Below are 15,374 nucleotides of genomic sequence, written 5' to 3' on the forward strand. Positions count from 1 at the left end.
ACTTGAAAAGAAACAATGCTTGAAATGTGGTTTTATCTGAAACCACTTAGAAGAACTCAGTTATCAAACAACTAAAAATACACAACAACAGATAAATAGGAATTTATGAAAACCACTGTCTCTAACAATATAAAAATTAAATATTAAGGCATCTTTTACTCCCATTTTGGTATATGCAGCAAAGGGAACGGTTTTAAATAGGAACCAGCACTTCTAGTCAAATGCTTTCTAATGTATTTGGCAGATTTGGTTTTTTTTTTCTTTCTCCTATTCCACATACCATTGAAAGCTCTCATGATCAAACATAACCCAAACCAGGAGGAAAGCATAAACAGATATTCATTTATTAAAAAGCAGTTCACCCTTGAAAAATAAAAAGGAACTACAAAGAATATTATGTATAAAGTTCAAATACTAGTATTTAAATTTCTCTGAAGCAATTTATGCTTCAGTAATTAAGAGAAAGAAGGGATGAAGACGTAAAGACGAGAAGCCTATTAATATGGATCACGCTGTGAACTCACTGTTCACTCAGTCTTCTGCTCCATTGGGATGAGAATTTGAAAAGCGCTTCATACTCCTTAAAAAAAATCACATCCACCAGAATAAGATCACATAAATTAACACTGATGATTTATAATTCTCCATACTTGTCCATTTATAAAGGCCAATTGGCTTCATAAAGTATACTAAACAGTAGCATTTTCACCTTTTATTAAGGCAAGTTTGTGAAAGTAATTTAATACAACCAGATCTCTTCATGAACTTTCAGCTTAAAACATTTTTTTACATAAGAAACATACAAAAAAAATTGTTTTATAGAAAGCCACCTCAATACCAGAAAAGAGTAATGAAAGATTTTGAACCCAGTTTACTTTTTAAAGGATGCTGTTCCTCCCTCGTCTCAAATTCCAAGTGCTATTCATCATCTTTAGAGCCAGTTTTGCTTAACTATAAAAAAAGATGAAAGAAATATTCAACAAACTTAAGCTTTCATATTATTTGAGTTCACTATTTCCACATCATATCAAGTCAACATTTACAGTTAATAGAACAACAGGCAACAAGGTTCAAGTAACTTGCACCATCTACAGCTTCCACCATATGGAAATACTTTTCAACTTTAGCCTCAGCTACTTTAAACAGGATTCTTTGAAAACATAACCTCGACAAAACAAGAGGGGTAAAAAAATCCCTTGAAGCTTTCCAAGAATAATTGGAACCAAGAGTACACAAAAGGTACCATTTATAAAATGAATGATATTCTTCTATTTTTGTTTTTTTACAAACAATAAATTCTAAAATTTTAACAATATATAAAACACTTAAGACTTATCATCTTAACTACATAATTCTTACAGTTTTGAAAATGTGACATAAGTCTCAAACTGTGCGCCTCAAACATTTTGGCTCCGGGACCTCTTCCCACTCTTAAAAATTGAGGATCCTAAAGAGATTTTTGTTTTTTAAAACGTACATTATACCTACCTGCATTTGAAAAATGAGAAATTTAATTCATATAAAAATAACAGGGGCTTCCCTGGTGGTGCAGTGGTTAAGAACCCGCCTGCCAATGCAGGGGACATGGGTTCAAGCCCTGGTCCTGGAAGATCCCACATGCCGCAGAGCAACTAAGCCCATGCACCACAACTACTGAGCCCATGTGCCACAACTACTGAAACAAGCATGCCTAGAGCCCATGCCCTTCAACAAGAGAAGCCACCGCAATGAGAAGCCCACGCACCACAACAAAGAGTAGCCCCCACTCGCCACAACTAGAGAAAGCCCATGTGCAGCAACGAAGACCCAACGCAGCCAAAAAAAAAAAGTAAATAAATAAAATAAATTTAAAAATAAATAAATAAAAATAACAATAATGATAACCCAGTCACATTTTAAAAATGAAAAACTGGGCTTCCCCGGTGGTGTAGTGGTTGGGAGTCCGCCTGCCGATGCAGAGGGCACGGGTTCGTGCCCCGGTCCGGGAGGATCCCACATGCCGCGGAGCGGCTGGGCCCGTGAGTCGTGGTCGCTGGGCCTGCGCGTCCGGAGCCTGTGCTCTGCGACGGGAGAGGCCACAGCGGTGAGAGGCTCGCGTACCGCAAAAAAAAAAAAAAAAAAAAAAAAAAAAAAAAAATGAAAAACTGCATTTTCTAAAACAAAAAACCAAAACTTAAAGTGACGAGTAGTGTTGTTTTACATTTTTGCAAATCTCTTTATTATCGAGCTCAACAGAAGATAGCTGGGTGCTCACAAATCTGCTTCTATAGTAAGGCAGATATAATGGAAAATGGCCAACAAAAACACAGTCCAAGTACTAGGAACAAACGGAGTGAACACAGAAATGAACGTACTTAGATCCTAAACCCACTTACTATCTTAGAAAATTCTGGAAAACGCAAGAATGTAAAAGCACACATTCCATTAGTGCTCTAATAGAGATCGTAGTGATGGCATCATCACACTTCATGCAGCCTCTCGTAAATGCCACTGTACATGTGCGAGAGGAAGTGTAAAAAAGGCAAAAACACCTTACTATTTTGATGCCAATAGTCTGAACCTGACAGTCCCTCCAGGAGGGCCTCCAAAGACCACATGTGGAAACCACTAGCTCAGAGTAATGGATTCTGAGTCCAAACCGTGTCTAGGTGGTAAGCTCCTTAAAAATCTCTCCCATCTCCCAAGATTACTGGATTATTTGAATTTTACTTTATTTTTTGGCTTAAAATTCTAATTTATATTAAGAAAGTCTCTCTTAAAAACAAACTGGGGGCTTCCCTGGCAGTGCAGTGGTTAAGACTTTGCCTTACAATGCAGGGGATGTGGGCTCGATCCCTGGTTGGGGAACTAAAATCCCACAGGCCTCACGGCCAAAAAACCAAAAAACAAAAGCAATGTTGTAACAAATTCAGTAAGATTTTAAAAAATAGTCCACATCAAAAAAAAAAAAAAAAACTGAAAACGACACTTCTGGCTCTCGGGAAAGAGGCGCATGATCACTTAAGATGATGCATATTCTTCTCCTTTTCATGCTTGGCTGCGATGGGCCTCACCAGAAAGATGGATCCTTACTCTGATTTGGGAGACAGCTCCTTCTGGAGCAGGCGGCATTTTAAGGGGAGAGCAGACTTAGCTGGTGAGATAAATACAGGTGCACCTGGGACAATGGTAAGTATCTATGAAGGATCAGTGGCGGGGGCCCAAGTCAATGAGAGAACGCCAGAGAAGCTTCACCCACACCGATCGCTTGTATAGGGTCAGCCTCTTCCCAGGAAGGCAAGAAGTAGTAAAGGCCGACCTCAAAATTTTGCGGGTTGGGTTCCAGACGACCGCAATAAAGCAAACATCGCAAGACACACGAATTTTTTGGTTTCCCAGTGCATATAAATGTTTACACTATACTGTGGCTTATTAACTGTGCAATAGCATGATGTCTAAAAAAAGATGCACATACCTTAATCAAAAAATACTGTATTGCTAAAAAATGCAAACCATCGTCTGACAATGCAGGATTGCCACAAACCTTCAATTTGTACAAAACAGTATCTACGAAGCAAGATAAAGTGAACTGAAATAAAACAAGGTCTGCGTGTACTGTGTTTCTTTATTCCAGTTGTGGCTCATGGCTCCCTACTCTCAGGTAATATTTTTGTACTAGATTTTAGAAGCACAAAAATTACTTCAAATAGGTTCTACAGAAAAGGCATCCTATGGCCCAAACAGCTGGCTTCAAAATAAACTTTAAGAATACACTGCTTTGGGGCTTCCCTGGTGGTGCAGTGGTTGAGAGTCCGCCTGCTGATGCAGGGGACGTGGGTTCGTGCCCTGGTCTGGGAAGATCCCACATGCCGTGGAGCGACTGGGCCCGTAAGCCATGGCCGCTGAGCCTGCGCGTCCGGAGCCTGTGCTTCACAGCGGGAGAGGCCACAACAGTGAGAGGCCCGTGACCACAAAAAAAAAAAAAAAGTTCCAAGTGGAAAGTAAACAATTTTCAACAACAAAACCAGAAAATCTTTCTTGACGATGGTGGGAAATTTCATTTAGGGTCTGCCGTAAAAAAAATACTTAACTTCTACTAAGAAATCAAAGCACTCCTTTTCATGACTTGTTTCAAATTCCATATTATCTATAATTTAGAGTCATATTTTAGCACATCTATTCTTAAGATGTACTTACATAAACAGGCACACTTTACTGTAGTTATAACTCATTTCTACAGATTTTCCATTATTAAAAAAAGAAAACCTAAAACTGAGGGTGTAGGGAAGAGAAAAATGTGAAAGATATTTCAAAGATACTTACATGCTGAACGTGAAAAAGGAAACAGACATCCCAGTAAAATCCAAAGGTTGAAGGGGAGAAAATGGAAGATATAAATTTCATTACTTGATGGCAATAACTGTAACAATTTTTTGAAGACTGAAATATAAATATTACATACCTTCACCACATCAACCCAGTTCCAACCTCGAGGAAGCTCTCCTTTGTGATCTAAAGGATGAAAACAGTAACTTTATATGTAAGACCAATCAGTAATATTTAAATTTAAATAAGAGTTTATATACTACTCTACACAACAAATGTTATTAAAAATTTAAATAATAAAAGGTCCTTGCTTACTGAAGTGAGAAGTTGGGTCAGTTTGCTCTTTTGTGAGTTAGTGTTCATACCAGGAAGCAGGCTCAAGACAAGAGGCCTTCTGAACACGTCTGCCTGCAAACCTAAGAGGAGGCCGGGCCAACTTATTTATTAACTGCTGTGCTCTGATAAAATATCCATTATTTAACCTGACATTCTTTAATCAGGGCTTTAATCTGTTGGGAGCGCTTAAAAGCAAGCTCAACCCTTTTATAAGAATTTATAGTTTATGAAGTAATTTCACTCTTTTATTCAAATTTGAAAAATAGTTTAATAAATGTAGTCTAAAAATTTTCAATCTAAACTGTCCTGATTTCCTCTTTGCTTCATGTATCTATATATGTCTCATTTTATGAAACCTTCAAAATCTGCATTCAAATAAAGGACACTAATTGTATAGTAAGAGAAACAGAAACTAACCCTGTGATTCTTACAGGAGAAAAGCTGTATCACTGGAGCTCAATTTTAGATGCTAATGGCTCTTTTCTCCTTCATGCCAATAAGAATCTTACCTCACTGGTTATAAGGGGGAACGGGGACAGATCACCAATTCTGGTAACCAAAACTCACCCACAGTGCCATGACTGTCCCATTAAATTTTTATTTAGAATGCAAGTTTCAAGTCACAAGCTCCTGCACCACACTGATAGGAAGATACGGACTTTAGGTGGGCATCACCAAGGAGAGGGAGGTAGGGAGATAGTAATGGAAGGGAACAAGTGTAGGTCATTATGTATGAAAGCAACAGTAACAAACTAACTGACATATATGCTAAAACATTCTGGAAAGAGATGAACCAAAATTCTAAAAAACAGATTATAATGGCTAACAATTTACTGCTTCAGTTGTTTATACTTTAATGCTGCTTTGACAGTAGGTATAATGGAGTCCCAGATTTTCTATTTCATAAACCAATACGATCTCAAAAAATGTATTTTGAGGGCCAACACAGTTGCTTTCTTTTTATTTTGCCACAAATGACATTAAACAAAACATAAACAACCAAAAACTACCATAACTTTATAAAAGAAAGGGTGTTATTTTAAACCTCTTCATCAAAGTAAAGGGGTCACTTCTTTTAATAAAGGGCAGCTTGTAACCATACAGCAATAACACACACATACAGACGTAAGTATAGGTACACACTTGTGTACGTGGATAGAAATATCTATACGCACACATGATAATGTCCTCATTTTCCTTAACTGGGAAAAAAGTTTACAAATTGATGTCAATTTGCAAAGTTTTAGGTTAAATAAAGAAAAAGGACCAAATATATATTCTTAAATCTTGTTGTATAAGTAAGTCAACTACAGACGAAAACATTAAATTATTTATTGTGTTAAGATTTGATGGTATACCAGACTTCATTTCAGATAAAAGCTATATTTCAAAAAAATTTCAAAAATACACTTATCTGTCATAAAGGTAAACAAACAGGAAAATTCCAAACATGTCAGAGAGGGTACCAGTAGGACACACATCTGTACACTATTCTAATGGTCTACAATCTTCAGACTCATTTATAGTTACTTTGCCACTTGACCTTCTTCCAAATGTTTATCTCTTGTGGTAAAGTAGTAGTAAATATTTTCAATGTACGTCTGTGACCTAAAACAGTCTCTGATCCCAATGTTCCAAGAATGAAGAGTATAGAGAACTAATCTTCTAAATCTAAATATACTTATTAAGCATTCATATCATACCAAAAAGCAACCCAGTTACGTGTGTTATCAAAGAAAAAAAATAACACAAACCTGTTTTATCTGCCAGCTTCCGTTTCTGGGCTTTTGAGAGTTGTTCTTTTTTGTCTTTTTTCTTACTTGATGGGGCTGTGTTCGGAGTTTCAACTGAGATGATATTGCTTATGGACGCCTAGAAAAAAAGAACAAATTCTTAGACTCAAGCCTTAAAACTTACTGAATTACACTAAATATGGCTATATCCTGAAATGAGTTGACAATTTTTAGGTTTGTGAAGTAAAAGAATCCTTTATTATTGTATTCGTTTATTAGATCAGGAACCTTAGCACATTATTGGTTTCTCTCTCCTAAAAGTTCGCATTGAAGGCCATAATATTAGTTATACTGTTATAACCAGGTCCCTGAGAAACAAGAGCTGATCCCAGGATTACGCTGAAGCTCTGAAGTGCCAAGGTAATGTTACAGTTCAGTTAATGCGCTAGTATGTGAAGGTTAAATATGTCTTTAGAAAAATCACATATGCCTACTTAGAACCTCCTGGTTCCCAGAGGAAATGAAGGAAATTTTTAAAATATCTGGGGTCATGTAGTCAGATAGACAAAACCTAAAATGCTCACTACGTGCCAAGCACTGCCGTAAATGCTGTACAGCATCACTCATTTGATCCTTAGAACAATCTCACGAGGTAGATACTATTATAATCCCCATTTTACAAATGAAAAAACAGAGCACAGAGAGACTAAGAAACTGCCCGAAATCACACAGCAAAGGAGTGCATGCTCAGGGCCATGCGGTCTGGCCCCCGGTCCAGGAGCTCTTGCAGTCCAGGAGCTCTCGCCCTCCACTGCGTCTCCAGCTGCCTGTCAGCGTCCACTTGTGGTCATGGGGAACATGGAAGCCAGAACTGCTCGTGGCCTTTGGTTTACAAGACAAAACTCAACTGATACTGACCACTGAAAGTCTTGGAGTGCGTGACTTGGTGCAGAGGGGTCTAACACATACCTGCTTAAGGTCATAAAAGATGATTATTTCCTAAAATAATTCTACAAATAAAATAATTTTTTCCTATTTAATGAAGTCTCCTTAAGCTGCAACACTTTCCAATTGAACTGTGGCAGGACTACTTCCAACTAAATAAGCCTCGTGGAGAAAGTACGTAATTTCATATGTATTTCAGCACTAGGTAAGAAATCTTCTATCTGAGCTTTATGAAGATGTTAAATACACTTGAAAAAGTATTTGGTTGTACACAGCTCAGTTCTGGCACACCCACGAAGTGTTCTAGGCTTATGTGAAGGGCAAAATCTAGAGAATATCATTTCATTTTTAAAGATAAGCAGACACTGAGAAATCTAAAATTCACTGTTCTTATTTAACTCAGATGTGACTATCATTTTAAATCTAACACAAAGTCTCCCTCCAATTTTTAAACAATAATAACTAGCAAAAATGAATTACTAGCAGAGTGAAACCAAAACAAACAAAGTATGGTGAAACTGAATGCCCTGCTCACAGCCGAATGGACAGGATGGTGATTCTCCATGAGCTGCTCTTTGCTGTCCTTGGCATATTCAAACAATGTGTAGGTCATGGCCGTCCCGAGATTGACTTCCACTGCTTCCTGTAACTTGGCTAATATGCTCTGCTTTACAGCTGATGATCTGCAATGCACAAGATATACATCGCTAAGAGAAAAGTAAGAGAGACAGTTACCCTGCCCCCGCCCCCCAACAGAAAACACCTCATGAAAACGGAACACTACTCACATGGTGTTGTTAAAAAAGGCGTTCATAGATATGATTGGAGGTGTCTGGGGATAGGTTTCTGTCCAGGAAATCTCTATTAGGAAGGCTTTGGGATCACCGTTTTCACCTATCTGAAGAAAAGGGAAATCTTAGGCTTGTAAAAAGTGCTACAAAGGCAGAATATTAAATGATGATCTTTAAAATGCTGACTTCTTTCCAATGCTCGTGATCAGATCAGTCATGTCATATCTTGAAAAGTTCGGGGTATGGGCTAAGACCCAGCAGAGGGTGAGGGCTCAGCCTTTGATTAATCTGTCTTTTAACTCACTCCTAGGCTGTTTTAAACAGCTTTAGCTGATGTCCATGGCCTGTCTCTCTCATCAGCCCTCCAATCTTTTCGAACCCCAAGATTATGTCTGACACATGTATTTTTTTGTTTCATCAAAGCTTTCTGAGGACAAAGATAAGACATCAACTATGGGAACAAGAAGAGAATGGACAAAAATGAAAATCCACAAACTTGAAACACCTCATTTTTGTCTTAAGTTTTCCAATTGCTAAATCATAAGACGCTTTAAGAACAGGTAAACCGATATGCATTAGCACGATCCCAAGAAAGTAGAAAATGAAATGTAACATTTATAGAAAAAAGGAAAGGGTAGAGAGATAAGGAAAAGGAGTGCCTTAGGCTGGACAGAAACTCCTGAAAAAGTTTTAAAAAATTTTAGGGACTTCCCCGGTGGTGCAGTGGTTAAGAATCCACCTGCCAATGCAGGGGACACGGGTTCCAGCCCTGGTCCAGGAAGATCCCACATTCCGCGGAGCAACTAAGACCATGTGCCACAACTACTGAGCCTGCGCTCTAGAGCCCGTGAGCCACAACTACTGGAGCCCACACACCTAGAGCCCATGCTCCGCAACGAGAAGCCACCGCAGTGAGAAGCCCACGCACTGCAACGAAGAGTAGCCCCCGCTCGCCGCAACTAGAGAAAGTCAGCGTGCAGCAACAAAGACCCAATGCAGCCAAAAATAAATAAGTAAATTTACTTAAAAAATTTTTTTTAATTGAGGTATAATTGACATACATTATAGTATTCAGGTATACAACATGATTCAATATTTGTATATATTGCAAAATGATCACCACAATGAATCTAGTTAACATCCATCACCACACATGGTTACAATTTTCTTTTCCTTGTGATGAGAACTTTTAAGATCTACTCTCTTAGCAACTTTCAAAGTACACAATAGGGTACTATCAACTGCAGTCGCCATGTTGTACATTACATCCCCACAACTTATTTACTTTATAGTTGGAAGTTTGTATGTTTTGATCACCTATTTGACCTGAATTTAAGATGTCTTTTCTATTTCTTTTGCTCTCCCCAGCTTTTTATTTTGAAAGAACAATGAACATTCACTGACACGTATCTTATTCACCACATACCTATTATTCCACCTGCCTTCTCTTTCTTCCACTATAGGACCAACTCCCTTTCCCCAATGTATGTGATTGTTTTCCTTTGGCAATTGTTGAACCATTTGAAAGTAAACTGCAGACATCATGAAATGTCCTTAAACTAAAGTATCCTAAGAATAAGGACCTTCTCCTTTATAACCACAAAACCATTAACACACCCAAGAAATTCAACACTGATACAAAAATATTATCTAATTCATAACTTATATTAAAAGTCACCAATTATATCTAAAGTGTCCTTTAACAAAGCACTCCCTCAACCCCCAAATCCATAATCCGTTGAGGATCGTGGATTACATCTGGTTGTCAGATCTCTTTATTCTGTTTTAATTTAGAACAGTCCCCAGTATCCACCCCACCTCCTAAATGTCTTTCATGACAAAAAGAACCTAGGCCAGTTTTCTTGTATAAGTCCCCAGATCAGGACTGACTGTTTCCTCTGTTCAGATTCAGACTAAACGGCTTTGGTAAATGGCTTTGATAAAGATACTGGGGAGGCGATGTGGTGCACTCCCCCAGCACCAAATAATGAGGCACGTAAGACCTTCCAGAATCATTAGTGGTGATACCAAGTTTGATCACTTGGTTAGGGCGATATTCTCCAGACCTCTTCAATGGAAAGGTATCTTTTTCATCTTGTAATTACGAAGAAATCTGTGGGTGGTACTACAAAACCATGTGCATAGCTTGTTTCTCAACAACTTTTCACCCAAAGGTTTCAGTATCCATTAAGGATCCTTGCCTGAAACAATCATCACACTGGTTGCTGCAGAACGATGATTTTCGAATAAAACTATGGAATGATTCATGAATCGGCATCTCATTCTTGCACAGGGCAATGCTAATCTCTTCTGTAGTATTTTTAGTATATGTGCTGCTTTGTGGGTTTTTAAATACTTAATATTAAACTTCAGTCAAAAGACTTAAAAAATTTTCACCCTAAATTGTTACTTGACTCACTTTTATTTTCTGACCACTAATGTTTTTATTCACATCTCCTAACCCTCAATCATACCCCACATCAATATAAGGTGAGGCTTAGAAATTATGTCAAATGAACTTCGGGATCTGTTGCTATACTTACACAAGTTGATTACCTGCATAATGGACGTCATCGGTTTATGCTTGTGTTTTAAGTAGAGATAATTAAAAAGTAAGAAAAGTGGTGGGTGGGATGAATTGGGAGATTGGGATTGACATATACGCACTAACATGTATAAAATAGATAACTAATAAGAAGCTGCTGTATAGCACAGGGAACTCTACTTTGCTGTACAGTAGGAAAAAAAAAGTAATAAAAGTTACTTGCTTTATGCAGTCACTAAACCCTTACTCAAAGTATAAGTAGAAACAAACTGTCACACGCCTCACACTGTGCATCACCCAAGAGACAAGAGCACTACTGTCTTCAAGGGAGACAGACCTTCAGACAACTGACTAAACTGCAGCACTAGGAAAAGTTCCAAAGCGACAGAACATAGCATGAGGAAATGGGGACTAGTCGATCCTACTTTGAAGTCAGGGGACAGAGAGGAGACATGGCCCACGTACGCCACAGAGGAGGCTTGGGGTAAGCATTAACGGAAGGGTAGGATGCATGATGGAGGAGAGGCGAGGGCAGGAGCAAACAACGTGTCCCAAGACAGAGTAGTAACGACAGTGCAGGGAAACATTTAACAAGGTATCACGTCTAACAGATGCCAGTGCCAGGAAAGTCTGGAGACACAGTCCAAAGCAAACAGAAGGCACTGGGTGTCAAGCTGAGGAGTTTAGTCCTCATTCTATAGGAATGGAGAAACCTTTTTTTTTTGGGGTTCGCGGGCCTCTCACTGTTGCGGCCTCTCCCGTTGCGGAGCACAGGCTCCGGACGCGCAGGCTCAGCGGCCATGGCTCACGGGCCCAGCCGCTCCGCGGCATGTGGGATCCTCCCGGACCGGGGCATGAACCCGCGTCCCCTGCATCGGCAGGCGGACTCTCAACCACTGCGCCACCAGGGAAGCCCATCAAACAATTTATTTTAAATGGTGACAATGTTAACAACCATAAATCTTGCATAAGTCTTTTATAAAAAAAGTTCTCCATACCACCCACTACTACTTAAAATCATTCAGATAAACGGTTTATGTTATTTATTTATAAAATAAAATACTGGTACTGTTCCACGTTGAAAAAGAGTTATAAGCAACCTTTATTTTAAAGAAAAATTGACATTTCACATACTCATAAAATATTCATGCACATTGGTAATACAGAATTAAGAAAATATCAACTTTTCTTGACTAAATTATAGGCTAGTAAAAAGAATGCTAGACTTGGACTAGAGACCTGGATTTTAACCCTAACATTTATCAATATCAGCTGTGGGAGCTTGGGAAGTAAGGACTGAGAAGTTATCTTTAAGATTAGAAGGTAAAACCACATAATTTCTAATGTTTCTTCTGTTTCTAACATTCTAAAATTCTCTTACAATAAAAACGTTTATCTTAGTTTTTAAAAGTTTCTGAATTAAGTTTTCAAAAGTTGAAAATAACTCATGTCATAGTGATGAGTTTTCATTTAAATGCTTCAGCAAATCCAAAGACATAATAAATATAAACCACTAAATTAAAAAAAAACAAAAAAAACCCCCCAGCATTTTAAAAAGCAACTTTCGTCTTTTCCCACGAAGTAGTAAGTGCTTCTATTCATGCCAGGTCTTACCCTATATTGAAATGAAACCGGACTTAATTCCCGGAAACTTTCATCTCCTTCATAAATAGAACGCAATGCCTCCAGTTCCATCTGAAAGAAATGAATCACAGGAGCATTGTTTAGTCATATAAACGGATTAGAAATAGAGGATCTTTTGTTTCTGGTTCAAGTCCACTCAACAGCGTAAAACTTGGCTGACTTACATGGCGTTCGACGTTTATGACCCAGGTGCTATACTAACACATCACAACCCTAATCCTTTCTTTAACACTATGCGCCAGGCACCGCTAAGCATTTTGCAGTGGATTATCTCACTTAATTCTCACATCAATCCTATGAAGATCTTACTGTTTTCTCCTTCCTACTAGGGAGGAAAATAAGATTCAGTTTAAAGCAACTCCAGAGCCTGTGCTTTCTCACTCTGCTAAAGGCTAGCCTGGGGTAGAAAGAACATTAAACTTGCGGACGAGATGAAACACAGTCATTCCCCATGATTTACACATACTATTTATATTTGTAATCCCTACCACAGAAGGACACAAAACTTGAAAAAACACTTACGGACAATAAAAAGAACTTTTAAAAAATGGTAGTTAGAAAGAGGTTGACAAGTATCTATCCAAGATGGGAAAAAGGACTGCAAGAGAAAATGTAACTAGCAATCCTTGGCTGGAAATACTTCTCAGAATGCTGTGGGCTTACAAATGAGAAGACCCAATCACTGTCGTGTTTACTGACAAAGACCTCAGAAGAGGTAAAGAAAAGAAAGACTGCACTTTCGCAGATATTTTAGTTTTCAAAAAGATGCATGTTGAGAATTCTACAAACTACAGGATGGTGAGTTTGACCTACGTGGACAACATTTTAAGACAGATCACTAAAGAAAGAGTTTGTGAGGACCCAGCAGAGTTAAGGAGTAGCCCCTACGACTTGGCAAGAATATGAAAAACAAGGTATATGTTCACAACCCTTCTTAGGGAGAGTGACTGGATTGGTACATTAGGGAAAGAGACAAAACAGTCTCCCTGGATTTCAGCAAGGCCCCATGGGTTTCTCTTGCTACCTTCACAGGAAAAAAAAATATAAGAATTCAAACTGGATCGAGGAATAACTGAGATGGGATTAGAAAAACAACATTACTTAAAATGTAGTGCTACTCCTTCTGTCCTTAATCCTTCCCTATATTTCAATTAAATGGCTTGGACAGGAACAAAAGTTGGAGGCAGGCTTATCAAATTTGTGGATGACAATTTGATGGGATAGTGAATCATGCTGGAGCAGCAGAAGAATTTTAAAAGCCCTTTAAAACAATCTAACAAGATGAAACTTTACAGGATAAGAAGAACTTGTCCTTAGGTACCTAAACATACAGAGCAGAAGATGAAAGACAAACTGCTCTGCATAAAGCACTTTAAGGGTTTTTGTTGACAGTAAATCTAACTGTAGAAAACTGCAATGCCCCAATTTTAAAAAAAGAACATAAATAAACTTATAATGTGTCCACAGATACACAATTCCAGAAGAGTGAAGGAACTAAAAAGAATGAACAAATGGAGAAGAGCTAAAAGGAACCAGTTGGCATGAGAGGAGGAGGTCTGAAAAACTGGGCAGGAAAATGGTCTTCAAACATCTGAAAAACTGTCCTGTGGAAGAAGATGCTATTTTACTGTTAAATGGAGATGGCTGGTTCTCACCTCAGGAATTTCAATTCAGTAAATCTGAGCTAGAGTGCAGGTAATTGTTTTTCTAACAACCACCCAAACGGTTCTAGGCGGTGGTCCATGGGCCAAACTTTGAGAAAACTTTGAGAAACCTTACACTATACGCTTCATGCTACACAGTAATAACTGTTCACGCCTTAGCTTAGAAACTCAACTGGCAAGAATATTTTAGAAGGATTCAGACATCACAGCTTATTGAACTTTGGGTCTTCTTTAAAGGTAACTTCCAATACCGCGATTCCATGACATGTGTCATGTAAAAGTACTAACTTTCAAGCAGTATACTCTAAATGAAAAGTGAACACCTACTTACAACTCTAATATCATATGATTCAATGTCAAAGTGGCATTTCACGAGAAAATATCTGAGTGTAAACCATACAATTCCGGTAGTACATGGATGGTCAAAACAGACTTTGTATCCACTGGACAACTATCAGATGGATATATTAAATGATTCCTTCCACCACGCAATATAGCCAGAAGACACTAGTGTCATTATTTCCCTGCACCAGAAATTTAACTAACTCAATTAACTTTCTCTACCAGCCAACAGATTTTAAAATATAAAGGTGATTAGATTCCCAAAGAGCCTAACTCAGAACACAGGCGCTGAACAACACACGGGATTTAAGGCGAGCCAAGTGCACCGGGTCGCGGGCCAAGGACACTCGCCCTCGTTATCAGGAGACCTGGGGGGAACCCCAGGGTTTGCAAAACTCAAAACTGCAGTGCGGGGGAGGAAGGGCAGAGGTGGTCCCCTACCCAGGTAGGCGCGCTGGGCCTCTCCGCGCAGGACACCCGCAAACATAGGGCACCTCAGCGAGGCTGCCGCCGTAGAGGCGAGGGCACGTGCGGGGCCTGAGAGGGGCACCCCGCCTGCGCGGGAAAGGAGCGTCCACCCGGACTCACCTCCTGGTCCTCGTTGGCACTCATCGCGCCGGTCACGGGGCGCCTCCCGGGCGGACGGCGTTCGCGACAACGAAAATAATGCGAGGGCAGTGGCCCCAAGGCCGGGGCGTCCCTCTTCTGCGCCTTGGGCTGCTGAGGCACACCCTTAGCACCGCAGACGAGAGTCTCGCAGGTTCCCGATCCCCGGGCAGCGCGAAGCCGTCGGCGGAGGATTGCAAGCGAGGAGCCAGCGGCCTCCGCAACAGGCGAGCCAGCGAGTCGCAGGAGAGGGAGAAAGGCGTTAACAGCAGAGACCCCGCCCCCTCCCTCTCGCTTCTCCTATTGGCTCCTTCTCTCCCCGCCCCCAGCTCCTGCTCCTCTAGGAAGCGGAGCGTCTTCCTTACGTTTCGTGGAGCAGCGTAGAGTTCCGGGACGGCGATTGGCCTAGGGCGCTGTCGGTCAAGCCCAGAAAGTGCTTCCTGTGCCTGCGCGGATGGGCCCT

General features: G+C 39.7%; 1 protein-coding gene across 2 annotated transcripts; it reads right to left on the reverse strand.

Annotated features, from left to right (window-relative positions):
* Window positions 1–3,601: 3,601 nt before the first annotated feature.
* Window positions 3,602–15,167, reverse strand: RWDD4 (RWD domain containing 4). 2 transcript variants are annotated; one of them, XM_082680209.1, is made up of 7 exons: window positions 14,894–15,167; window positions 12,270–12,350; window positions 8,108–8,217; window positions 7,855–8,002; window positions 6,396–6,513; window positions 4,442–4,491; window positions 3,602–4,305 (listed from the first exon to the last, which is right to left on the reverse strand). In XM_082680209.1, the coding sequence occupies exons 1-7, from the start codon at window positions 14,915–14,917 to the stop codon at window positions 4,246–4,248; spliced, it is 591 nt and encodes a 196-aa protein (XP_082536335.1). In that variant the 5' UTR covers window positions 14,918–15,167; the 3' UTR covers window positions 3,602–4,245. The 2 variants fall into 2 exon arrangements, with proteins under 2 accessions (XP_082536335.1, XP_082536336.1); XM_082680210.1 differs by having other exon boundaries at window positions 8,108–8,213; window positions 14,894–14,911.
* Window positions 15,168–15,374: the final 207 nt, after the last annotated feature.

Source organism: Grampus griseus (assembly GCF_964374135.1).
Source record: "Grampus griseus genome assembly, chromosome: 21".
Lineage (NCBI taxonomy): Eukaryota > Metazoa > Chordata > Mammalia > Artiodactyla > Delphinidae > Grampus > Grampus griseus.

Excerpts from the sequence above, each read along its gene's own strand:
- RWDD4 (XM_082680209.1), bottom strand. The coding sequence starts at position 14,917 with ATGAGTGCCAACGAGGACCAGGAG. Across the intron at positions 8,218-12,269 it reads CGGTTTCATTTCAATATAGG|ATAGGTGAAAACGGTGATCC; the intron begins GTAAGACCTGGC and ends CCTTTTCTTCAG. Across the intron at positions 4,492-6,395 it reads GAAGCTGGCAGATAAAACAG|ATCACAAAGGAGAGCTTCCT; the intron begins GTTTGTGTTATT and ends TTCATCCTTTAG.